Source organism: Heterodontus francisci, chromosome 30 (assembly GCF_036365525.1).
Source record: "Heterodontus francisci isolate sHetFra1 chromosome 30, sHetFra1.hap1, whole genome shotgun sequence".
Taxonomy (NCBI): Eukaryota; Metazoa; Chordata; class Chondrichthyes; order Heterodontiformes; family Heterodontidae; genus Heterodontus; species Heterodontus francisci.
In genome coordinates this window covers 24921351-24948929 of record NC_090400.1, presented here as the reverse complement: position 1 = coordinate 24948929, position 27579 = coordinate 24921351, and the positions used below count along the sequence as shown (strand labels likewise).

General features: G+C 45.4%; 1 protein-coding gene across 1 annotated transcript; it reads right to left on the bottom strand.

Moving 5' to 3' along the window:
• Positions 1-505: 505 nt before the first annotated feature.
• LOC137346484 (zinc finger SWIM domain-containing protein 3) lies at positions 506-27579 on the bottom strand. The gene is made up of 3 exons (XM_068009945.1): positions 27495-27579; positions 2752-2918; positions 506-2373 (listed from the first exon to the last, which is right to left on the bottom strand). The coding sequence occupies exons 1-3, from the start codon at positions 27498-27500 to the stop codon at positions 1215-1217; spliced, it is 1332 nt and encodes a 443-aa protein (XP_067866046.1). The 5' UTR covers positions 27501-27579; the 3' UTR covers positions 506-1214.

The following is a 27579-nucleotide window of genomic DNA, read 5'->3' as shown; positions in this document are numbered from 1 at the left end:
GCACTGCTCTGATGGGTGTAGGAGCAGGTAACTGTGTGCCCATGTGCACTGCCCTGATGGGTGTAGGAGCAGGTAACTGTGTGCCCATGTGCACTGCCCTGATGGGTGTAGGAGCAGGTAACTGTGTGCCCATGTGCACTGCTCTGATGGGTGTAGGAGCAGGTAACTGTGTGCCCATGTGCACTGCCCTGATGGGTGTAGGAGCAGGTAACTGTGTGCCCATGTGCACTGCTCTGATGGGTGTAGGAGCAGGTAACTGTGTGCCCATGAGCACTGCTCTGATGGGTGTAGGAGCAGGTAACTGTGTGCCCATGTGCACTGCCCTGATGGGTGTAGGAGCAGGTAACTGTGTGCCCATGTGCACTGCTCTGATGGGTGTAGGAGCAGGTAACTGTGTGCCCATGTGCACTGCCCTGATGGGTGTAGGAGCAGGTAACTGTGTGTCCATGTGCACTGCTCTGATGGGTGTAGGAGCAGGTAACTGTGTGCCCATGTGCACTGCCCTGATGGGTGTAGGAGCAGGTAACTGTGTGCCCATGTGCACTGCCCTGATGGGTGTAGGAGCAGGTAACTGTGTCACTGAGCAGCAAGGTGTGGGTACCGCAGGTAGGGGAAGTGGAGATTTGAACAGGCAGGCATATGTATGGTCCATCAGATCATTAGGCCAGGGGGTGAGACGCTCAGGATCAAGGGTTTGTGACACGTGACTGATGTCCAGCGTGCGGCCACCTCCATCCGAAGGTGCTTCCGGGCAATTGTTGGGCATAGTAAATGGCTCCATCTCATCAGCCAGTCCTTGCTGCCAGCGGAGAGTCTGTTGCCGCAGCCAGTCCAGTCTCCTCATGAATGCTGCCGTTCCACTCTGCAGAACGGCCTGTTGTAGCTGGTACAATTGATCTGAAAGCAAGTGGTATTTTTCATTGTGGCTGAGGGGCCTTGGCTGTTCCTCTGTAATCACAATGGCAGCAGCCATGCCTGTCGTCGTTGGTGTCTGAGATGCACGCCAGCGACAATTGGGGGCGAGCCTGTCCAAAGGCAGACCCAGATGCCTCTGCACAACAACAGCATATTTGCAGGGCAACAAAGTCTGAATGGAGAAGATGCAGCTGCAGGTAGCCTGGCCATCATGTATCTGCAGTGTGTACTGTTTGGCGCCAGAAATCACAGTCACTGTGCCTTCATCCTGCTCCTTGACATGTACTCGCTGAATGTGGCTATGATCCTGATGCATCAGCTTCATAGCATGACCGGTGAATCCCGTGTAAAATGATTGTAGATCTGCTGGTGCCTCTGTGATGCGCTTGAAAGAGACTATTGTGGAAGATCAGCGCTGAGATGCATTCCTTCATGGATGAGGAGGAGTGGAGCAGGTGCTTTATCTTGCCATTCTCTGACTCAATGCGATTGTTGGTGTTGTTCCCAAACGTTAGGACTTTACCGTGTGAACATGCTGCCCACATCTCCTTCTGTGGAATCCAGTTTGTAAGCAGGTAGTCCTGCAGGGATGGGTAGAGGTGTCCAATCCTTTCTACACAACTAGTGAGCTTCTCCTCCAAAGGTGCATGAACCATTTCCTTGCAGATCATAAACAACTGATCCCTCAGTTCACTGTTCAATGGGTAGCTGCTGATCTTCCTCCTCATGCTCTGCATCATATGGAACTGACAGAGAAGAACCGTTGCAGCTGGGAGATGCTTTCTGATCGCATTGATCTCATTGATGTCTTTATCCACAATGGCTGATCTCACGCGGCAGGCGCTGGATCCCATGAAATCGACAAAAACACCCACAATCTCGTCCAGCATCTGAGCCGTCTCATTCCTCACCATGGCATAGAACACAGCCCTGCCCCTACCAACATTGTCCTGCACCATCACTTGGTACAGAGGGTAGCCGCATTTGTTCATCTTGTACGTTCCGTCCATGAACAGCAGTTCAGGAAAGGCCTGCATGTAGGCCTTCATGGCTGGTGTCATGAAGGCAATATAGAGGATGCTGCTTCCCTGCAGGCCAACCCGCAGTGCAGCCCCGTCCTGCTGAATCTTCTCCAGCGTATCACACAGCGCATCCATGCTGTCATCCCCTGTCTTGAGCCGGGATTTTACATTTCTAATGTCACTAAGGGTCACGGTCTTATTGAATGAACGCTCGATATAATCCTTCAGCTGTTTGTTCCCAGCCTGCAGCTTGACCAACTCTTCTACCTTCTGCCTTTCATCGTGGTTCAGTTGTCGTCTCCTTGCATGGAAGCGTAAACATTCTGGATGCAAAACATGACCGGTATGCACAAGATGGTAGGAGCTGACACACAGTTTGTTCTTGGTCGTATTGAATTTCACACTGATTAAGACCTCACAGCCCAGGGCGAGATACCTGAAAAATAACAGACATTCAATGAGCACGCCCCACGTGCCTCGTGCCCTCACGAAAACGCCAGCCATCCCCAGGTGTGTTGCTGGCAGCAGTTTACATGTGCACCATGACAAGGTCCCAACATCTGGTGCGCACCTGTCTCGCAGTCCAGAGGAGGTTGCGCTGAGGTGGTCGCCCAGCCATTGGTCTATCCAGGAAATCACAACAAAGGCAGTCTGTAGACACGGGGGCGGTATGCGCGTGGCTTTGTGGGCACAGGATCTCACTGACGAGATGTATTGATACTGCAAATCTAATCTTGGTTCAATGCGCATCAAGGAACAGCTTTACAGGACTGACAAGCGACACAAGTGGAAATGTAGTGACCGCAGCACCTACCTCTGATTCGGTCTCACTCCAGTGGAACGGATGCGTGGCTGCCCATAGTGTACACAGCACAGCCTCACTGAGGCATACTTAAAGCGGATGGGAATTTCGACTCGCCGTCTCTTGTTTTCCCTCTCAAGCGTATGGGTGCTCACTTTTTTAAATAGACTCCCCGTTGCCTGTAAGCACAACAGCAAAGCGCATTTAAATAGCATTGTTAACATAGTGAAACATAACAAGGTACATCACAGGATGTGCCTGCAGACCATGCTACCTGTTGAAACATCTCAAGTTTACTGCTGAAGTCGTCATAACTCTCGAACTCCTGGGTTGTGAAGGTGGCAAGGAACTGCTCTGTGGAATCTACTGACGTTGCCATGATCGAAGTTTGAAGTTCAGGAAGGCTATTAAGGGACCACACGGGAAACATGAGATGAGATAAGAAATACAGAATGCACTCCATTAAAACGTTACAAAAACGAAAGTGACCGTTAAGACGGTAGGTTGCAGCACATGTACTGCCTGCACACAGCAACTCACAACAGGGACTGGAGAACATGCGGTGGCCCAGACAATGGAAATGTTTTCAGAGCAACTCACAACAGGGACTGGAGAACATGTGGTGGCCCAGACAATGGAAATGTTTTCAGAGCAACTTACAAAGGCAGAGCAACTTACCTTGGAACAATCTCCTGTGTCAAATAAAAATGAAGCAAGTCTCCAAAACGAATAAATAATTCAGATAAAATGCGAGAAAATGCCCGACGAAACCTCCCCTCCTTCCACTTTCAAAAAGTCGCGCCGAAGCTTTGACGCATGCGCAGAGGCCAAACTGGCGCGTCGGCGAGGAAGACGAAATAACGCAATGACGTCATCTGCGCATGCGCACAACGGTCCTGACTGGTCGGACCGCAGCGCATGCGCAGAGATGAGGAGACTGTGCGCATGTGCGTACCGCGTCATCTGCGCATGCGCAAAGCGGTCCTGGCAAGCCGGACCGCAGCGCATGCGCAGAGATGAGGAGACCGTCTGCGCATGTGCACACCACGGCGCATCCTGATGACGTGAGCGATGATGTAGCGTTTTCATGAATTACTTTGTTAATTGCCTGAGTGCTCTAAATGCACTGGGGGGGGTCCTCAAAACAGCCGAGGCTGGGTTCCCCTTGCCTTTCTGGCCTGGTGTTGGGACCCCACCACCCTGCATAATATGCAGTCCTTTTATTTTTATTTCCAAAATAGACTTTATTCATTAAACTCTGTAAAAAAACATTACAAAACAGTTCAAAACAGTACCAAGTCGACAATACAAAGAGTGCAAAGGAGATCAGTTTCCTTCAATACAGGAGTGAGTTGCCTTAAACCCTTCCATTTCATTTTACATGCCATGTACATTTTGCAGCAAACCCATATTTGCTGGATACAGCCCGAGGGGTTTTCCATGGATCCAGCTCCTCAGTTCATCTTGGTGGGGGGGGACCTTACACAGTGGTCTTTCCCCATTGAGCCTTTGCTGCGGCTGCCTCAAGCTTTAGTGCGTCCCTCAGCATGTAGTCCTGGACCTTGGAATGTGCCAGTCCGCAACACTCAGTCCTATGTGTTCAAATCTCTTGAGTGGAACTTGCATGCACAATCTTCTGACTCAGGGTTGAGAGTTCTACCACTGAGCCACACCTGTAAGTAAATGATTGTGGGAGCCAAAAAAGGATGCCTTGGTTTTGCCAACATTATGATAGAGGAAGTTTCTGTACATCTTCATTTTGGACAGACAGTTGGAGAGTGGTTGTGATTGATAATGGAGCTGGAGTCACCAATAGCAGATTCCGTACCAGTCAGTTGTTTATCCCTCCAGGCTTCCATTATCTTGGGAAGTTATGGGATTTCTGTGTTGGAATGCAGGCAGACTAGGCACTCCTGCGAGAGGACTGAGCAGTGGCAGCCAGGGTGAAAGCTCCCACAAATGCTGTGCACCTGCTGGCTCTCACCCTATCACCTCTTCTTTCTGCAGCTCCTTCAGCTTCGTCAGGCCTATCCAGTGATACGGCTAATGCTTCCCCCTGATTAATCTCTGTAAATCCCAGGATGCTCATTGATGATCTTGGGCTTAGTTCAAGTGTAAGAGACTGGATGCTCAGGTGTACCTGCTGCTCTGGTTTCTACCACAGACTACTGCTTCCTGTTCCATCATTTGTAAAAGAGACCAGAAGTCACAAGGAATTTGCCAATTCCTTCTGCCTTTGAAAGTAATGATGAGATTATCCTGGGTGAGGAGTGCAAGCACTGGGGACAACAATAAGAAAATACTGACTGAATACAGATGTCCTGCGGGAATGGTTTGGGATAGTCTGCTCTCCACAATAATTTTAGGATAACTTGAGATTATAGTTCTGCTAATTTACTCTCCCAAATTGGGGCCCCATAATTCATCTTGAGCTCACTTAAGCCAAAGTAGCTACTTCTGATCCCTGTCCACTGACCATTGCTGGACATGTGTGTGGATGTCTGGAGTAGAGGAATGTCAGACCCAGCTGTAATGCCTTCCCTGGTTGAATAGCATGCTTATGCTCACGGTTTAGGTTCACACAGGATGAATACTCACTTGGGTGCAGCCTTTGTCACTGTATGTCTAACTGATCTCTTAATAGTCCAGCCCTGTTACTGTGTGACTGATTAACCCTAAGATAGTTCTGCACTGACCCCACAGATGGTGCCACCTTATGCAACAATGAACCATATACCAGTGTGGGAAGGTGTAAAATATGTTTAAATTCACGTTCAGATTAAAAAGGTGTAAATATATTTAAATTCATGTTTTGATTGGAAAGATGGTAAAATATGTTTAAAGTCATTTATGAAATGATTTTTATTGAAAGGATTGTTGTATTAGTATATTTTAAAGATGCTTTGTTTGAAAAGTTGTTTTGTGAAGGTTTAAATTGTTGCAAAAGGATGCTGAAATGGCACCCAGAGTGTCTGGAGAGAGACAAAAGAAGCCAATTAAATTAAGCCAGGTTAGGGAAAAGGTACCAGAATTGTATCAGGTCAGGAAGGGGAAACCCTTCTGCAGAGCTGCAGAGAATGCGCAGTTTGGCACTTCAGCAGCACTGAAAAAAAAAGCAAGGTCCTCAGGACCACAGTTTGCACAGCAACAACACAGAAGAACACTACACAGGCATAGGCAGAGGTACTGGAACGACATGCAGGAGAAGAACAACCACAGAAGAAGAACTCACACAGAAGAAGTCAGCGTAGAAGAAGACGTCTGAGACAGACTGCAAACCATATCACCTGTGTCTAGGCAGCTTTGAGGAGCCGGGATCAAAAGCGGCTTGAATACTGTCGCGTATTGTTAAGTATTTGGTTTAAGCATTTACTTAATAAATTCTTTTGACTTGTTGCAGCAAACCCATTGTCTGCTGCCGTTTCTGTCTTGTCCAAGAACTTGGCAAGTACGTTCCAACAGGTATGCCAGCTGTGATTCAGGGCCTGAAACTGTACCATGAGATGCCCATTGCCCAGTTTGTGGTACAGCCCCTCTCCAACATTTAAGGCTGGGAAATAGTGTTGAGGTCATTCAACTCATGCATTTCCATCTTGTCTTTGGAGTCGCATTCAAAACTAAATGGGCCCTACACGCTGGCCTAGTGTCTTCAGACTGTAATTTCTTAATCAAAAACATTTGTGCGGATCGAGCAGAAAATGAGAATATTGCAAAATCACACACCAGCTGCAATCCTTAATCCCAGTAGCCCATCCTACGTTGAGACCTGTACAAGATTGTGGTTCAAACATCAGCATATCAATCACAAGTAGACCTGCCAAACTTAGAAATCATAGAAAGTTTAAGGCACAGAAAGGGGCCACTTGGCCCATCGTGTCTGTGCCGGCTGAAAAACGATCCACCCATTCTAATCTTACCTTCCAGTATTTGGTCCGTAGCCCTGCAGATTACGGCACTTGAGGTGCATATCCAGACTCCTTTTGAATGAGTTGAGGGTTTCTGCCTCAACTACCCTTTCAGGCAGTGAGTTCCAGACCCCCACCACCCTCTGGGTGAAAAACAATCTCTCCTCATCTCACCTCTAATTTTTCTACCAATTACTTTAAATCGATGCCCCTTAATCATTGACCTCACTGCTAAAGTAAAAAGGCACTTCACCGCCACTCTATCCAGGCCCCTCAAAATTTTGTACATTTCAATCAGATCTCCCCTCAGCCTTCTCTGTTCCAAGGAGAACAACCCCAGCTTATCCAATCTTTCCTCATAGCTGCATTTTTCCAGTCCTGGCAAAATCCTTGTAAATCTCCTCTGTACACTAGTGCAATTACATCCTTTCTGTAATGAGGTGACCAGAACTGCACGCAGTACTCAAGTTGTGACCTAACTAATGATTTATACTGTTCCATCATAACCTCCCTGCTCTTATACTCTATACCTCGTCTAATAAAGGAAAGGATTCCATATGCCTTCTTAACCACCTTATTGACCTGTCCTGCTCCTTCAGGGATCTGTGGACATTCACTCCAAGGTCCCTTACTTCCTCTACACTTCTCAGTATTTTCCCATTAATCATGTATTCCTTTCTCATGATCCAATCATCCTTGAGACAAGTGAAACCAAATATACATGCTAATATATAGATACCTAATCATTGCAATATATAGACATGCAATTATAATGTTTAGATATTGAGTCAATGTGATATGAAATGAGAAAATACTTGCATTTATAGAGCAACTCTCACAACTACAGGATGTTCCAAAGCACTTCATAGCCAATGAAATAGTTTTATGAAGTGTTGTCACTGTTGTAGTGTAAGTGTAACCAGCAGCCAATTCACACCCAGCAAGATCCCACAAGCAGCAATGAGGTAAATGACCAGTTAATGTATTTTATTTCAGTGATGTTGATTGAGGGATAAATATAATCCAGGACACTGGAGTAGTTCCCCTGCTCGTCTTTGAATAGTGTTATGGGATTGTTTACACTCACCTGAGAAATAGCTCATCCGAAAAACAGATATATTTCTTGTAATTTGCTCTTGGGATGTGGGCGAAGCAGCATTTATTCCCAATGCAAGTTTCCCTAAGGCATTAAAAATCAGCCACACAATGTAGGAATCATTGCAAAATATACATTCTTAATCGTATACATACAATGATCATCACTGCAACATCTCTTTCTCTTTGGCCTCCTTGTCTCGAGAGACAATGGGTAAGCACCTGGAGGTGGTCAGTGGTTTGTGAAGCAGTGCCTGGAGTGGCTATAAAGGCCAATTCTAGAGTAACAGACTCTTCCACAGGCGCTGCAGATAAAATTGGTTGTCAGGGCTGTTTCGCAGTTGGCTCTCTCCTTGCACTTCTGTCTTTTTTCCTGCCAACAGCTAAGTCTCTTCGATTCGCCACTCTTTAGCCCCGCCTTTTTGGCTGTCCGCCAGCTCTGGCGATTGCTGGCAACTGACTCCCACGACTTGTGATCAATGTCACAGGACTTCACGTCTCGTTTGCAGACGTCTTTAAAGCGGAGACATGGATGGCCGGTGGGTCTGATTCCAATGACGAGCTCGCTGTACAATGTGTCCTTGGGGATCCTGCCATCTTCTATGCGGCTCACACGGCCAAGCCATCTCAAGCGCCACTGGCTCAGTCGGGTGTATATGCTGGAGATGTTGGCTGCTCCGAGGACCTCTGTGTTGGAGATACGGTCCTGCCACCTGATGCCAAGGATTCTCCGGAGGCAGCGAAGATGGAATGAATTGAGATGTCGCTCTTGGCTGACGTACGTTGTCCAGGCCTCGCTGCCGTAGAGCAAGGTACTGAGGACACAGGTTTGATACACTCGGACTTTTGTGTTCCGTGTCAGTGCGTCATTTTCCCACACTCTCTTGGCCAGTCTGGACATAGGAGTGGAAGCCTTTCCCATGCGCTTGTTGATTTCTGAATCGAGAGACAGCTTACGAGTGATAGTTGAGCCGAGGTAGGTGAACTCTTGAACCACTTCCAGAGCGTGGTCGCCAATATTGATGGATGGAGCATTTCTGACGTCCTGTCCCATGATGTTCGTTTTCTTGAGACTGATGCTTAGGCCAAATTCGTTGCAGGCAGCCGCAATCCTGTCGTGAGTCTGTGCAGACACTCTTCAGTGTGAGATGTTAATGCAGCATCGTCAGCAAAGAGGAGTTCCCTGATGAGGACTTTCCGTACTTTGAACTTCGCTCTTAGACGGGCAAAGTTGAACAACCTGCCACCTGATCTTGTGTGGAGGAAAATTCCTTCTTCTGAAGACTTGAACGCATGTGAAAGCAGCAGGGAGAAGAAGATCCCAAACAGTGTAGGTGCGAGAACACAGCCCTGTTTCACGCCACTCAGCACAGGAAAGGGGTCTGATGATGCGCCGCTATGCTGAATTGTGCCTTTCATATTGTCGTGGAATGAGGTGATGATACTTAGTAGCTTTGGTGGACATCCGATCTTTTCTAGTCGTCTGAAGAGACCACGTCTGCTGACGAGGTCAAAGGCTTTGGTGAGATCAATGAAAGCAACGTAGAGGGTCATCTGTTGTTTACGGCATTTCTCCTGTAGCTGGCGAAGGGAGAACAGCATGTCAATGGTGGATCTCTCTGCTCGAAAGCCACACTGTGCCTCAGGGTAGACACGCTCAGCCAACCTCTGGAGCCTGTTTAAAGCGACTCGAGCGAAGACTTTTCTCACTATGCTGAGCAGGGAGATTCCACGGTAGTTGTTGCAGTCACCGCGGTCACCCTTGTTCTTATAGAGGGTGATGATATTGGCATCGCGCATGTCCTGTGATACTGCTCCCTCGTCCCAACACAGGCAAAGCAGTTCGTAGAGTGCTGAAAGTATAGCAGGCTTAGCACTCTTAATTATTTCAGGGGTAATGCCGTCCTTCCCAGGGGCTTTTCCGCTGGCTAGAGAATCAATGGCATCACTGAGTTCTGATTTTGTTGGTTGTACGTCCACCTCGTCCATGACTGGCAGAGACTGGGCTGCATTGAGGGCGGTCTCAGTGACAACATTTTCCCTGGAGTACAGTTCTAGGTAGTGGTCCATGCAGCGGTCCATTTGCTTGCGTTGGTCAGTGATTGTGTCCCCTGATTTAGATTTGAGGGGGGCGATCTTCTTGATGGTTGGCCCAAAAGCTCTCTTAATGCCATCGTACATTCCTCTGATGTTTCCGGTGTCGGAGGCCAGCTGAATATGACTGCATTGATGTTGCCAGTAGTCATTTGCGCCACGCCTGGCTGTTCTTTGTGCAGTGCTTCTGGCTGCTTTAAGTGCTACGGATGTTAACTCGTTGGGGGCTTTCTTGTAGTTCAGCAGTGCAATGCGCTTATCGGCTATGACAGGTTCCAGCTCTTCAAAGTGAGATTGAAACCAGTCTGCATTCTGCTTCACACGTTTGCCATAGGTAGTCATTGCTGAGTCATTGATGGCATCTCTGATGTGGGCCCACTTGGTCTCTGCATCCCCTGTAGTAGTGTTTTGAAGGACGTTTTCAAGTGAACTTAGAAACTTATGTAACAGCTGTGGATGAGAAATTCTGCTAGTGTTGATGCGTGGGCGGCCCTTCTGTTTGGAGTAATGCAGCTTCTTTGGTTGTGTGCAACCTTGCTGCACACCAGGGAGTGGTCAGTGTTGCAGTCCACACTGTGGAAGCTGCATGTGATTTGAACACTGTTTATAGAGGCTCGCCTTGTGACAATGAGGTCCAGTGTGCTGCCAACGACGTGATCTTGGGTTCCTCCAAGAAACCTGGTGACAGGGTTTAGTATGAAAGAACGAGTTGGTGATGCAGAGGTTATGATAGGTACACAACTCAAGCAGTCTCTGTCCATTCTCATTCATCCTTCCAAAGCCATAGCGCCCAAGGCAGGAGGGCCATGAGTCATGGTCGGCCCCACCCCTGGCATGAAAGTCCCCCAGCAGGAACAGGTGTTCGGTATTGGGGATGCTACTAATGATATTGTGGAGTTCCTCGTAGAACTGGTCTTTAGCTCCAGGTGGGAAGCAGAGTGTTGGAGCATAGATGCTGAGTAGGTGTACTGGACCAGAGGCGGTGAGCAGTCGGATGGACAGTATGCGTTCCGAGCCATTTGAGGGTGGCTCTATCATGCTGAGCAAAGAGTTTCTGATGGCAAAGCCCACTCCATGATGTCTTGGTTCTCCAGGATCCCTACCCTGCTCGTACAAGGTGTAGTCTTGCTCTCTTAAGATCCACTCACAGGGAGGCGTGTCTCCTGAGGTGCTGCAATGTCCACATTGAGTCTACTGAGCTCATTGTTAATGATGGCGATCTTCCGAGAATCGTTAATTTGTGTAAGGTCATCCGACAGGCCAGGACACATAGTTCTGACGTTCCAGCTTGCAAAACAAAGGGCTGGTACTTTCTTTCCTTTTTTTGTCGTGCTGTTTGGTGCGGTGTTGCAGTCCACTTTTCGGGCAATGACCCTGAGTTCCAAACACCCATTGAAGCAGGTGGACTGTGGCGGGACAGAACCTTACTGACCGGGGGCTGCCCGGTTTGAGGCGGGCGGTAGCTGTCCAGTGAGATGCGATGACCTCTCCCACCGACAAAGGCAACCCGTGGCGCCCAATCTCTAGGCCAATTGAGCTGGAATTATAACCCGTAACTGCTGCCTTCCGTGTTTTGGTTCGCTGTGAGGCGACTATGGAGTTACCTCTCCATGGCGCGTGCCTGGGCGGATGTATGGAGGTTGTGAGCTGCCCACGCGTCAAAATCCCCCTCTAGGCCTTCCTGGTGGGGTCCAAAGGAGTGCAGAGCATGACATTTGGCACTGGTATGGCTGCAGGAACTGCCGGAAACATGCCAAAGGTGACACATGACTGCCTTCGGGGTTCCGCTCTGGATTTTCTGTTAGGGTTTACTCCCTTAGCCTTGGTCTCCCCCGAGACACCCACAAGGCAGTGGGGTTGGAAGGGCCATTGCTCAGGGGTAGGTGGATGCCGGTGGGAGGAGGTGGTGGAAGGGGGTGCAGGGGGGAAGAGGGTGTGGGGGGGGGAAGGGGTGCGAGGGGGAGCTGGGAAGGGGGCTGGAGGGGGGTAGGGGAGGGGGTGCAGGGGAAGTGGGTGTGAGGGGAAGATGGTGCGAGGGGGGAGCTGGGAAGGGGGTGCGAGGGGGTGGGGAGAAGGGGGTGCGAGTGGGGTGAGCTGGGAGGTGGGAACGGGGGGGAGGGGTGGGGGAAGGGGGTGCAGGTAATAAAACATTTCATCAGCTCCCACCATTGTCCACTAGTGATCCTCACTCATTCAGAGTGGCCTCCTCCCTGGAGCCCGGCATGGCCGCGCCGCCCTTCACGCTCGACACTGTGGACGGACAACTCAGTTTCCTGCCGGCTTGGGAGCAGCGACCTCGCTCCTTCATCTTCCAGTACAAGATGCCGTATCGCTGCAGCTCTTTCAGAGTCACCACTACATTGGGCTGCTGCTTGTGAGGTTTCCGCTGATCGTCGGCCGAATCGTCCATGTACCAGGCTTCCATGCTACAATATGGATGGGATGCAGTACCAAGAAACTGCACTGCCAGCATTCTGCTCTTTGTGTACAGACACTGCAACATATACATACCTAATTACTGTAAGCATATTGTCACGCCAACCTGCTTTGTAGAATGATAATTTTCTTTAATCCACTGACTGGAGACCTGAACTTATATTTTTTAAAGAAATTTCAAAGGAGCAGATAAAATATGACGTGCTAGCAACTTAAGATGGTCACCTAATTTGCAACACTGTGTCCTTCAATACAAGGCCTGTGAAGTGGAGATGAAATTTCTGCTTGTTCTGGCAAGAACCAAGATCCAGGAAGTTTAAGGGAACTGCCTGTTCTTTTTAGCAAAAAGAAATATACTGCTAACTACCATGCTTGAATCACAGGGTGACTGTCATGTGACAAGGCCCCCAAGCCCCCCCCCCCCACCATCTGTGGTTTTAAGTTGGCGTTTCTCTGCAGTAGCAAGGGGAAGCATCTGGACTCTGATATGTGCAGACCCAAGTGGGGGTCCCTCTCTCTTCATTCCAGCTGGAAAGCTTCAAACCCTGCCTACTGACTGACCTCTGCATCCTCCAGCTACAATCAGAAACCTCTGTGGAGGAAATCATCTGCATCACTGTCTCTAAGAGACCCACTGAATCAGTCATCTATCTTTTCAAACTAAAAGCCTCAGGACCACCAAATTCAGCTAGAAGCCAGCCGAATCACCAAACTCCACAGATTGTATACCCCTTTATTCTATGCACTTTAACTCAACCAATCTACCCTTTTCCACTCTGTAACCTATTTGTGTGTGTGTGTGAACCTCTACTGTGTGTATGTACGTGAATGAAAGTTGGAGCGTAGTTTATTATTTTACTTTGTTCAGTTTAAGTACAATAACCTCTTTGTTAAACACAAGAAAACCTATCCGTTTGGTTCTTGTTATGATCATAGCAACTAAATAATCAAATACCTACTGAATTGGCCAGTATATCCACTTTAAAAAAGAATTAAACCTATTGTGGTCAAACAAGGAGGGAAAAGAGGGAAGCCCTTCAACCCCTCCTCATCTGACTGTAACAACATGGCAATAAAAATGAGTAAGTCCATTTGGCCCATTGTAACTTATCCATCCAGAAAGAACTGATGAACTCTTCTGTGCAACACCTAATTGTTTCAAATGAGTCCAGGGTTTTCACCTCTACTATATTTCGAAGTCCATTCATGGTGTGAATTAGCCTTTGTGGGAAGAACTTCCTGATACCCATCTTAAATTTAATTTTTAATAGTTTGAATCGTTATCCCCTACTCTTCATGAAAGTAATATTCTGGATTTACATTTTCCGTTCCTTTCCTAGCTTAGAAGCTCGACTGTCTCCAGTCTTTCCTCATAACTCTGACCCTGGACAAAAGAGTTTATACTTGGTGTCCTTCTCTGCACTGCCTCCAGTGCTTGAGTTTGCATGACTGGAATGGGGCACAATACTACAAATATAGTCTGATTAAACTACACAGTTTGATTAAGACCTCCTCTGATTTATATTATAATATTTTGGCAATGCAATTTAACATTCCATTGCCTTTGTTGGCTCTGCCAAATTTTGAATCCATTAATACTCCTACATTCCTTTTGACTTCATCCTTAGCTATTTCAACACCATTTGTGGTGGGTGTGTTACACACTCTTCCCTCCAATTGCAGTAATTTACACTTGTCTGTTAAATTTCAGCTGCCATTGTTCTGCCCACAAACATACTTTGTTTAGCTCATTTGTCATTTCTGAGCTGCCTCCTCTGATTCTACTGCCCCTCCTAGTTTGGTGTCATCTGCAAATTTAATCACTTTGCATTGATGGGGAGAAATTCAACGCACGGCTGCCCAGTTTTCCAGCATAAAATGGTGCAAGACGGCAAAACTTTGAGTTGTGGTCAGCTGTGCTCGAACTACGTGGAATCACATGGGACATTTTATTGATTTGTGCAAATTTTAGTCATCTAGGACACCTGCCTAAAAGCAGCAAGGGTATAATAAGTATATGTAAACTAGTGACTTGTGCCTGATTAAGGACCATTCAGCCAAATTGAACTTTGGGAGCATTGTACTTGTTCATTCTAAAACCTGCCAACAAACTTTGGTGGTACCAGTTGAAAAGGAGCTTGCCAACATTATTTAAAGGGATCCTCAGGTGCATTTAAGTAAGTCTTTGGTTAGTAGTTTTAGACTGCCTGGGGACTTTAGGCCAATTTCTGGCTGTGTTAGCTGCTCCATCTAAGTACAAAAATTGTGCAGAGTTATATTTGAGCAACAGGACAATCTGTGCCCTGGGGCTTGTGCCCAAAGTTACTCTGTGAACATGGGGGTGCTGCTCGGTCTGCTGTTGGGGCTGGAAGATGAAGAAGAGGAAGAACAGCAAGTAGAAATTCCAACTACAGATGCAGAGGATTGGTTCAATCAGAGCCTCATCTCCATCAGAGCTATGATTGAGCAAACAATTAACACCTTGGAACAGGAGTTCTGCTGCCTGGAGGTTCTGGAGGCATCGTGCCCCGAGAGAATCTCTAGATTTGTCGTCATGTGCTGCATGCTCCATAAATCTTCCCTGCAAAATGAGCAACACTTAGAGTGAGCTACAGAGCAAGAAGTGGTGCAGCAGGAAGAACAGCATGATGCTGAGCAAGAGCAAGAACCACCAATCTTGCCAGCTGCCTGAGCTCGACAGGGAGATCACTTAATTTGAATAATCCCTCACCTCCACCACAGCAGCCCCTCATACCGTCTGTTTGTCAAAGCATCAAACACCTTCCAGATGAATATCCTTAATTTCAACAGCAACATGGGCATTGTTATCACTTCACTGGGCACTGTTAAACAAGCACCAATCAAAAGAATTGATGTACACAAAAAAACAGGTTCCAAAACAGTTTGTTTTTCAATTGTGACAAGAGTAGGAAAACTAAAAGCCACCTTTGTGCCAACCCCCAGTGCCTGTCTTCCATGCCCTTTTTCCTAATCTGGTGCTCCTATGAGGTACAACCCCAGTGGCAAAAAATGGGAAGTGAAATGATGCTGATCATCCATTGAGGGCACTTATGATAGTCATGATGGGCAACCTCAAGGAGCTCTGGTCTCAACAGGCTTGGCTGCAGACTGCAGCATCTTGGCTGCAGCTAGAGCAGTATGAGCTAGCTAGCTGTCTGGCACCTACTGGGGCATTGGTTGAGGGACCGGCAGGAGAGCAAGCTTGGTGTCATCCCAAGAGGGGCTCTGTGCCTCTCTCACGGCACTACTATATGGGGCTTCGCCTCAGCATCTGCACTGATGAGAACAAACACAGAGTGCAGGAGTGATGTCATGGAAGCTTCTATCTATTCTTTTCTTCAAGCTTAGCAAGCTGAAGGAGACATTGGATCCTAAAGCCTCAATGGCAGCAGTCTGAGCTTCAGTCTAAGCTGCCAGAGCTGACCACACGTTTCTTGGTGGGGTGCAGTCGAGTGATTTACAGATGTGAAAATATGTTTTAGCCATGGTGCGGATAAGTGGTCGGAAGCTAATCTGCGGGTCAAATTTAATAATAAAGTTGATAACAGTCCTGTTCAGCCTCAGACAGTTGCCAGAGAGAAGGATGGGGTCAGTAGTTAGGGAATGGAGGGGCAGTATGTAGATTAGAAATAGGAGGGGGCCAAGTATAGATCCTTGAGGGCCACCAGAGGTAATCATGTGGGAGAAGAAGAGCAGCCATTACAGGTGATTCTTTGGCTACAATTAGATAGATAAAAATGTATTCAGGCGAGCACAGTTCCACCCAGCTAGACATTGGTGGAGAGGTGTTGGAGGAGGATGGTGTGGTCACCCATGCCAAAGGCTGCAGACTGGTCGAAAAGGACGAGGGGGGAAACTTTACCTTTGTCACAGTCAATTAGGATGCCATTTGTTACTTTGACAAAAGCCATTACGGCACTTTGGCAGGAGCAGAAACCAGACTGGAAGGATTCAAACATAGAGTTCTGTGAAAGATGGGCACGGATTTGGGAAGCGACAGCATGTTCAAGTAATTAGTATTTGTAGTGTATATTTAATACTTGTAGTGTTTCTCTTAGCTGCCATCTTCACTATACAGCAGGTATGATTTTTAAAAAGCTAAAGTACATGTCCCCTTTAAGAAGAACAGGCTGTAGTTAAATAGCATCTCTGCCGTTCAATTTCCTACACCCCCAATTGGCGAGTTGCCAAAACAGTGCAAGTAGCACTAGCAGGGAGCCAATCAAAATCAAATGAATCATGAGCAGCAATCTGGCTCGTGCCTATCAGCTGCCAAGCCCATTGAGTGCTTGTTCTTTTGCAAGTTAAATTTCACCCTACGAGTTGCAGAATGTAGTCATTAGAAAGAGTCATGGTCCCAATACTGATATCTGGGACACCACAGTCACAAATACCCTGCACCCCCACATAACTTCCACTTTCAGCCAATCTCTTGGTGACTTCTCGCATTCCTGCCCCCAGCCCATACTATCCACCCTCCTCCACAAGCACCATTTTAAGTTGCCTGAATTCCAGCACTGGAAATCTGCCTGCTCCAGAGGTGCAGGGACCTAAAGTAGCATTCCAATGTTTTGCTGGGGTGTCATTTCCATTTTATCTGTGGTCCCAACTAAGGCTCAGAACTCCCCAGTGAAAGCTGGTGGCAGCAAGGATCCTGGGCACAAGAGACCCATGTGAGGTTTTTCTTTTTAAAGGTTCCTTGTGGGCCAAGGAAACTAGGAGTGCCCACAAGGATACCTTAAGCCTCTACAGCCCCAGGCTTGCCCCCTCTCCTGATTACAACCACTGCCCCGATACCAAATCCTTACATACCTAATTGGGTGCCAGCCGTGACTGTGGGTCTCCAGTGACAGTCTGACCACCTTTACAAATGTTGACCAATGGCTGTGATATCATTTCCGTTGGCTTCAGGCTGGAATCAGTTTCAGGTAAAATCTCCAGGGCCTCACGCTCTGGGGTGGGGGGAGGGGACCAGGGTTGGGAGGGGGTTGGGAAGCCAGATTGTCCACCGCCTAGTTGACTCCCCTGACCCCAAATACCACCCGAGTTAAAATAGGGCTATAGTCTTTTGTCTGGAAGTGTAATATGTGGATACCCAAACATTGTAATAGACATACAGATCCTAATTCCTCAGAACACAAGTGATTTTTTTTCATTAAAAAGTATGCTTGACCTTTAGGGCCCAGGAGAAACAAGATACTGACACAGTATGAGATGACTGAGTCATGTGATGGAGTGGAGCTACCTGTCACATTGGTACAATCAATTCTCTTTACTATAGCTACCTGTGACAGTCATTACTACAGAGGAAGGAAACTAAAACTGTAACATTATCTACTAACTGTCTTGTTTATGCCTTGTTTCTCTTGCCTTAGGTTTTCCCACAGACATCTGTCTAATTTAAATCTACTTAGCAAACCAGTCCCTTCAACTATAATAAAAGCAAAATACTGCAGATACTGGAAATCAGGAAATAAAAACAAAAATGCTGGAAATACTCAGCAGGTCTGGCAGCATCTGTGGAGAGAGAAGCAAAGTTAACATTTCAGGTCAGTGGCCTTTCATCAGAACTGGCAAAGGTTAGAAATGTAATAGGTTTTAAGCAAATAAAGCAGGGGTGGGGCAAAAGATAACAAAAGGGAAGGTGTTGCTAGGACAGAGAGTCACAGAGAATAAATGACAAGGAGGTGATGGAGCAAAGGAAAAGGGTGTGTTAATGTTGTGGTGAAAGACAAAGCGTTAGTGCAGAGAGGGTGTTAAATGATGGAATAATGAACAGCCCTGGCCAAAAGCACAAACATGAAAAATAACAGTGGGCAGTCACATGGTTAAAAAAAAAATGATGAAACAAACTAAAATAAATTAAAAATAAAGAATAAAACTGAAATTAAAAAAGGGGGGCCAGTCATGCTCTGAAATTATTGAACTGAATGTTCAGTCTGGTAGGCTGTAGTGTGTCTAATGGATAAATGAGATGCTGTTCCTCAAGCGTGCGTTGATGTTCACCAGAACACTGCAGCAATCCCAGGACAGAGATGTGGGCATGAGAGCAGGGGAGAGTGTTGAAATGTCAAGCAACCGGAAGCTCGGGGTCCTGCTTACGGACTGAGCGGAGGTGTTCCGCAAAGCGGTCATCCAATCTGCGTTTGGTCTCCCCAATGTAGAGGAGACTGCGTTGTGAGCAGCGAATACAGTATACTACATTGAAAGTACATGTAAATCGCTGCTTCACCTGAAAGGAGTGTTTGGGGCCTGGGATTGTGAGGAGAGAGGAGGTAAATGGTCAGGTCTTACACCTCCTAACATCTAATTGTTTCAAATGAGCCCAGGGTTTTCACCTCTACTATATTTCGAAGTCCATTCATGGTGTGAATTAGCCTTTGTGGGAAGAACTTCCTGATACCCATCTTAAATTTAATTTTTAATAGTTTGAATCGTTATCCCCTACTCTTCATGAAAGTAATATTCTGGATTTACATTTTCCGTTCCTTTCCAAGCTTAGAAGCTCAACTGTCTCCAGTCTTTCCTCATAACTCTGACCCTGGACAAAAGAGTTTATACTTGGTGTCCTTCTCTGCACTGCCTCCAGTGCATGAGTTTGCATGACTGTGGTTGACAGGGCCTTCAACCATGTCCGGCCCATTTCCTGCACCTATACCCTCACCCCTTCCCCTCCCTCCCAGAACCATGACAGGTTTCCCCTTGTCCTCACTTTCCACCCCACCAGCCTCCACATCCAAAGGATCATTCTCCGGCATTTCCGCCATGTCCAGCATGATGCCACTACCAAATGCATCTTCCCCTCACCTCCCCTATCAGCATTCCGAAGGGATTGTTCCCTCCGCGATATCCTGGTCCACTCCTCCATTATCCACACCTCTTCGTCCCCTTCCCACGGCACCTTCCCATGCAATCGCAGGAGGTATAATCACTGCCCTTTTACCTCCTTTCTCCTCACTATCCAAGGCCCCAAACACTCCTTTCAGATGAAGCAGCAATTTACTTGTACTTCTTTCAATGTAGTATACTGTATTCGCTGCTCACAATGTGGTCTCCTCTGCATTGGGGAGACCAAACGCAAATTGGGTGACCGCTTTGCGGAACACCTCCGCTCAGTCCGAAAACATGACCCCGAGCTTCCGGTTGCTGGCCATTTCAACAACCCCCCCAGCTCTCATGCTCACATCTTTGTCCTGGGATTGCTACAGTGTTCCAGTGAACATCAACGCAAGCTCGAGGAACAGCACCTCATTTACTGAATAGACACGCTACAGCCTGCCGGACTGAACATTGAGTTCAATAATTTCAGAGCATGACTGGCCCCCTTTTTTATTTTTATTTTTACTTTTTATTTTTAATTTTTATTTTATTTTAGTTTCTTTCATCATTCATTTTTTTTACCATGTGACTGCCCACTTTTTTTTCCATGTTTGTGCTTTTGGCCAGGGCTGTTCATTATTCCATCATTTAACACCCTCTCTGCACTAATGCTTTGTCTTTCACCACACCATTAACACGCACTTTGCCTTTGCTCCATGACCTGCATGTCAGTTATTCTCCGTGACCCTGTCCTATCAACACCTTCCCTTTTGTTATCTTTTGCCCCACCCCCACTTTATTTGCTTAAAGCCTAATACATTTCTAACCTTTGCCAGTTCCAATGAAGAGTCACTGAACTGAAACGTTAACTCTGCTTCTCTCTCCACAGATGCGGCCAGACCTGCTGAGTATTTCCAGCATTTTTTGTTTTTATTTTAATCCCTTCAACTGTCCTGCCCTTCTCAGGGAGGTTTGGTATCCAATCAGACTAAATTACCAAGCATGAAGATCACACACCACAATTCTCCTTTCAGCATGGTCCAATCAGCACTCTGGTTTATATTTGAATGGGTCACAGGTCAAAGAGCAATGAGGCTGAAGGAATTATATTGGCTGAGTACAGACACATGGGCATTCACCGTGTCAGATGTCAAATTTGATCCATCAAAAAGAATGGGGAGCTGCGGTAAAACAAACTGCCATGCACAGTTCATCAGCAGAGGGCAATAGACTTGTGTTCCAACAAAAAGGTGTGCCTGAAACTGAACAACACAAGGCCTGGCCGTGTCAGGATCAACCAGCTTTAACAATGCTATTTTAAGGAGTGAAATTTATAATCAGAAAGACTAACATAAACTGGGTTAAATTTTGGCAGTAGATTATTTTTGAGTGTGAGATATGTTGAAATAAAAGTCTTAGCATTGCAACACTGACAATTTACATTGGGGCAAAATTAACACCATGACCTGGGAGCTATTTTTGACATGGTTATTCCCCATTAACTGGTGTATAGGTGGTGTAACACAGTGGGAAAGGGATGGATATCGGTGATGAAGGATCTCCTGCTGCTTTAAATTTATCTTGTATTGTGATGACAATATGGATTTGTGCAGAAATTTTCAGCTAATAAGGGATAGGAGCCTTGTCATGTTATTGGTATTGGAAGTGAGATCTTTCTAATGTCCACTCTACTTTCCATCTGCAACATCAGACATACATCTTCTTTACTATACATAATGGAGTAAAACATTGCCCTATCAAGTTGGGGTTGGGGTTGGGGTTGGGGGGGTTGCGGTGTGGAGGTGATAGGGGTGTTGGTGCATGATTTTAAACGGACAGAAACGAGAAAGTTAAAATGCCTCGGGTTACTTACCCGATGGAAAACTGTCTACATCGATCCCATCTTTTCCAGGTTTAACAGACACTGCCCAAAGCTGCTAGGCAGGTCCTAAAGGTGAAACCAAAATTCCAATACCAAGTCAGGAGCATCCCGCATACAGCCCAGCCAAAGTTCACCCATCAATTTTATTATGATACATGCTGAACAACATCACTGTATTACAGTGAATCAACTTTTGAGCACCCATAGCATTCTCTCCCTCTTGTTCTGCACAGTCTTCTCATGCAAAATTAATGGAATGCATCAAGCCTTTGGACTTGGTGGCATGATGTATACTGATACCCATGTCTCGTGTTAGTATCCTCAGATATTGTGACAACAGAAACAATAGCATGCAGATAAAGAACAGGGAAGGATTGTGTGACTGCATAAACATTCATCGTAGAGATAGGTACATTTCCTATATTACAACAGTGACTCCACTTCAAAAGCACATCTGGCTGTAATCACTTTGAGATGTCTGATGGTTGTGAAAGACGCTATATAAATGCAAGTCTTTTTTACATGAAATTAGGTGTTGGAGAGCTCCAGCACAGAAAATTGCTAAAAAAAAAAAGGGGTTGTTGGAAAGTGGGTACTCTTGGGAATTATATTAGGGGAAGCTACTGTAAGACTGTAGATGGAAGGGAAGTGCTCATGGTTAATATTATTGCTATGAGGAACTACTCTGGCTGAAATCATTCAGCTTCTTGTGGTATTGCACCAAGGATCATTGCACAGTGTTTTTAACATTGCATTAATCTTTTGCCAAATAAACTGATGCATCCTTCAACCCAACAACACTCATTACTGAGGAAGAGGACTATAAAACTGGAGAAATAATTGTTGCATTATAATAATGATACATAATTGGACAAATAACTATTATATTCTTGAAATATGTGTACTGTAATGGATACAGTACTGGCTAAATATCCGTACATTAAAGAATGTGAAAATATATGAAAATGGGCAGGAAAAGACCAATTGCTCCATTAAGCCTGTCCCATTCACTTAGGGTGCAGCCTCCAGGGACCATCAATGCCTCTATACTCCCTTAGTTACACCTGGAACACGTAATAAATCATTAGATGACCTTGGGGGAAAAAATGCAGCAAAATTCCTTTCTGACTCCTGAACGTGATCAATCCAGTTCTAGGAAGCTGCAGTGATTTGTATCAATAATTACATCTATCCCTTAACTACATAACTTGATCTATCTTTCTTTCTGAAACCCTTCCAGCAACCTGTTGCAGAACTCCAGTGAACCATACTTATTGTATTTCGTAATCTGTTCCTAACCTAACTCTTTGGAAGTGAATTAAAACTTCCGCAGAAATTCCTTGAAAATTGCATTTATGTGTGCCAGTGGGGGTTCCCTCAAATTTTCAATGGTGGAATGGAAGAAACCCCAAGGAGTTCCTCTCCTAGGTTTCTGTATTTCACACTGATGCCCTCTAGTTCTCTCAATCTATCGAAATATATAATGTTGTGTTACAGTAATACACTGGATTTGATAAATATCTGTTACGTTACAGTAATAAACGAGACTTAATAAATAACTATTACGTTACAGTCGTATGACTGGACTTGATAAATATCTATCTAGTAATACTACAGGACTGGATAAATATCTGTTAAATTACACTAATACTGGACTGGGTAAATTTCTGTTCCAGAATGGTACTACTATCGCACTGGACAAATGACCAGGACTGGATATATAACTAAAAACAACAAACTACAGGTGCTGCAAATCGGAAGAAAAAGCAGAAAACACTTGAACCACACATCTCTGGAGAGAACAGCAAAGTTAATGTTTCAGGTGTGGACCCACCTGATTCCTGGGAAGAGAGATTTGTTGGCTTTCAGTCCCATTGATTTCTCCAGTACTTTTGCTTTACTAATATTAATTACTTAAAGTTCCTCACTTTCATTAGCCTCTTGGTTCCCTACTATTTCTGTTTTTGACTGACAGAAAGTAGTTGTTTAATGTCCCTGCCATTTCCTTTTTCCCCATTATAATTTCTCTTATCACTGCTTCTAAGGGACTCACATTTGCTTTCACTACTCTCCTTTCTACATACTGAGAATCATAGAGTTATAACAGCACAGAAGGAGGCCATTTGGCTCATCGAGTCAATTCTTGCTCTCTGCAGAGCAATCCAATCAATCCCATTCCCCGGCTTTATCCCCTTAGCCCTGTAAGTTTATTTCCCTCTAGTGCCCATCCAATTTTCTTTTGAAATTATTCATCGCCTCCATTTCCACCACCCACGTAGGCAGCGAGTTCCAGGTAATTACCACTAGCTGTGTAAAAAGGTTCTCTCACATTCCTCCGTGTATTTATTGCCCAAAACTTTAAATCTGTGTCCCCTTGTTCTTGTGCCATCAGCTAATGGAAACAACTTTTCTTTCTCTACCTTATCCACACCTGTAAGAATCTTGTACACCTCTATCAAATCTCCCCTCAATCTCTTTTGCTCCAAGGAGAACAAACCCAGCTTCTCCAATCTAACCTTGTAGCTAAAATCCCTCATCCCTGGAACCATTCTGGCAAATTTCTTCTGCACCCTGTCAAGGATCCTAATATCTTTCTAAAGTGTGGTGACCAGAACTGGATGCAATACTCTAGTTGGGACCTAACCAGAGCTTTATCCCTGCTTTTGTAATCAATACCTCTATTTATAAAGCCCAAGATCCCATATGCTTTGCTAACTGCTCTCTCAATATGTCCTGCCATCTTAAAGATCTATGCACATGAACCCTCAGGTCCATCTGTCCCTGTACACTCTTTAGAACAATGCCATTAAGTCTATATTGCCTCACCCTGTCCCTTCTGCCAAAATGCATCACCTCATACTTCTCTGTATAAAATTTCATTGACCATTTGTCTGCCCATTCTGCCTGCCTATCTATGTCCTGTTGCAGTTGATTGCTATTATCCTCACTGTCTGCCACACCTCCAAGTTTGGTATCATCGGCAAATATTGAAATTTTACTCTGTATTCCAACATCCAATTCATTTCTGTATATCAGAAAAAGTAGTGGTCCTAGCACTTAACATTGGGGAACACCACTGCTTGCCATCCTCCAGTCTGAAAAACAACTTGCTCTCTTCTGTCCTTAAGCCAATTTTTTTTTTTAATTCAAGCTGACACTGACCCTCCTATTCCATGAGCCTCAATTTTGTTGACCAGCCTTTTAAGTGGTACTTTGTCAAAGGCTTTCTCAAAATTCACATAAACAATATCAATTGCTTCAAACTTCTCTGTTACTTCATCAAAAAGTTCAATTAAATTAGTCAAGCATGATCTGCCTTTTACAAATCTGTGCTGGCTCTCCCTAATTAACTCAAACCTTTCCAAGCACCTGTTGACTTTTCCCCTGATCACTGTTTCTAAAACCTTACCTACCACAGATATTAAGCTGACCGACCTGTAGTTACTAGGGATGTCCTTACACCCTTTCTTGAATAAGGGTGTCTCATTTGCCATTCTGGAATCCTCTGGCACCTCGCCCATATCTAAGGAAGATTTGAAGATTATGGCAAGTCCTTCCACTATCTCCACTCCCACCTCCTTTAGTAACCTTGAATGCAAGCCATCCAGACAAGGTGACTTGTCCACTCTAAGCATAGCCAACCTTTCCAGTATATCGTGCCTATCAATTTTCACCTCATCCATTACCTCTACCATCTCCGCTTCTACCAATATTTTGTTAGCATCCTTTTCCTTAGCGAACACTGATACAAAGTACTAATTAAGTATTCTAGCCTTGTCCCTAGTAGGCCCCACCCCACTCGCTTACTATTTACATGCCGGTAGAAGGCTTTTGGATTCCCTTTTATCTTAACTGCCGTTCAATTCTCATATTCTCTCTTTGGCAGTTATATTTTCCTCTTCGCTTACCCTCTCAACTTATTGTATTTGGCCGGTTCTCGCTTGAAGAATTCACCTGACATGCATCATACACCAGTTTTTGTTTCATCATATTCTCTATCTCCCTCATCATGCAAGGAGCCCTGGCTTTGGCTCCCTTACCTTTTGTGCCTGAAACACCTCCTCCTTAAAGACCACCCATTGCTGCATTACAGTTTTTCCTGTCAATCTATGGTTCCATTTTATCCCATTGAAGTTAGCCCTCTTCCAATTTAGAAGTTTTACTTTAGATATTCCTGGCTCTTCTCCATTACTAATCTAAACCTTAATGATGCAACCTTGATTACCCAAGTGTTACTTACAGATATTTGGTCCATTTGATCCACCTCATTCCCCAGTGCCAGATTCAGCAATGCCTCCTTCCTAGTTGGATCAAGGAAGTTCTTCTAAACACATTTCAGAAATTCCTCCCCCTCCTTACCCTTTACTCTGGCATTATCACAATCGATGTTTGGATAACTAAAGTCCCCCAATATCACCACTCTATAATTCTTGCCCATCCCTATGATTTCCCTACAGATTTGCTCCTCTATCTCTCTCTCTCACACTATTTAGAGGCCTATGGAGTGCCCACAATAGTGTGATCATTCCCTTTTTGCTTCTAAACTCTAACCAAATGGATTCTGTCTTTTCTTCCTCTCTTTCAAACATTACAATGTCTTCCCTAATCAGTACTGCCACCCCTCCTCCCTTTTTTCCTTCCCTATCTTTTCTGAGCACTTCACATCCTTGAATATTAAGCGCCCAGGTGCTCACCATTTTTAAGCCATGTTTCTGTTATTGCCACTACATCATATTCCCACATGTCTATTTGTGCCCATTCCCCTACCAATTTAGTTTAAACATTGGTTCTGTTGAGGTGCAACCCATCCTTTTGAATAAGTGCCTTCTACCCCAGAACTAGTTCCTATGATCCAAGAATCTGAAGCCTTCCCTCCTGCATTATGCCTGAAGCTACACATTGATCCTCCCTATCTTCTTATTTCTGCTCTGGCTAGTACATGGCACTGGGAGTAATATAGAGATTACAACCTTCAAGGTCCTACTCTTTAACTTCTTCCTTAGCTCCTGAAAATCTGATTGGAGGACATCAGTGCCTGTTCTCTCTATGTCATTGGTACCAATGTGTTCCAGAACATCTGGCTCATTCCCTACCCCTGTAGAATATTCTATACCCTCTCCATGGTGTCCTTTACCCTGGCACCAGGGAGGCAACACACTATGCAGGACTCACGATGACGATTACAGAAATGCCTGTCTGTGTCCCTAACTGTGGAACCTCCTATAACAACTGCATTGCTACTCTTTGCTGTTCCTTCCTGTGCAGTCCCTTGCCCATTGGTGCCATGGTCTGGACTGCAATCCTTCAAGGTGTCGTCACTCCCAGCAGTCTCCAAAGCTGAGTACAGGAACACACCTCGAAGACTCCTGCACTTCCTGCCTCTTCCTACTCTTCTGGATGGCCACCCATCTACTATCCTGAACTCTCATTACCTGTGGGGTGACCACCTCCTGGAACGTACAATCCAGGAAACTCTCCTGCTCCCCGATCCTCTGCAGTGACTGCAGCTGTGCCTCAAACTCGGAAATCCTGAGCTTGAGCTCAAGCAGCTGGAGATACTTTCTACACACATGGTTGTCTAAGACACATCCTGAAGTTCCCACATGGCAGAGGAATTGTAAAGAACCAGTCTTAGCTGCCCATCCATGAGCTAAGAAAAATATGCCTCTTCCCTCTTTTATAATCTCGTCAGCACCTTGTATAACCTATTAATTTTAATTAAAATGCCTCTAGATCTGCACTGTGCTAATACTTTTATTAATTCAGTTACTGTTATACTTACCCCAATTGGAATTCTATTAATTGATCTAAGCTGTAAATTTTATACAGTACTATATCGGTTCCTGGTTCCAGTTTAAACAACTACCCCAGATTAGAGAGAGAGGGAAAAAAAACCCTTAAAAATTACCAAACAATCACCTACCTACTATCCTCTGACCTCACTCCTTGCTTTGATGGAAAATGCCAGGAAGGTCCACTCTTTCCCCACTCTGATTTATCAGCCACTACTGCTGCTGCCAGGTCTCTCTGTCTCCTACTCCCACACTCAGACTGCTCCTTGTTTTGTAAAAGACCAAAACAACACCTATTCCCTCTTTAACATAATTCCCTGAGTTACATACCCTGTCGCAGCAGTACTCCGTCAAGCTGGACTTCATGCATGAGCAAAAACCTCCTGTATATATACTAGCAGAAATTCCAAGACCCTGAATCAGCCCCTGCTGACCAGGTAACCAGTTCTAACTAGCCACCTAATTAACTAACTGTGCAGCCTGTTTACCACTGCTGAAGACTGTGAAAGAAACCACAAGTTAATGTTAAAGTTAAGTTAAATACTAAACGCAAAACTTGCCTACATTTTATAAAGAGATCAACCCTTAAAATTCTCTCACTGACCAAATTCCCTGAGTTATGTACTCTGTCGCAGCATTTTCCATAGTGCTGGACTTCGTACTGCTTGTAGAAGCCCTTACAATCCATTTTTATATTTCTGGCTAACTTACTTTCATAATCTATTTTCTCCCTCTTTGTCAATTTTTTGGCCATCCTTTGCTGGTACTTAGAACACTCCCAATCCTCAGGTTTACT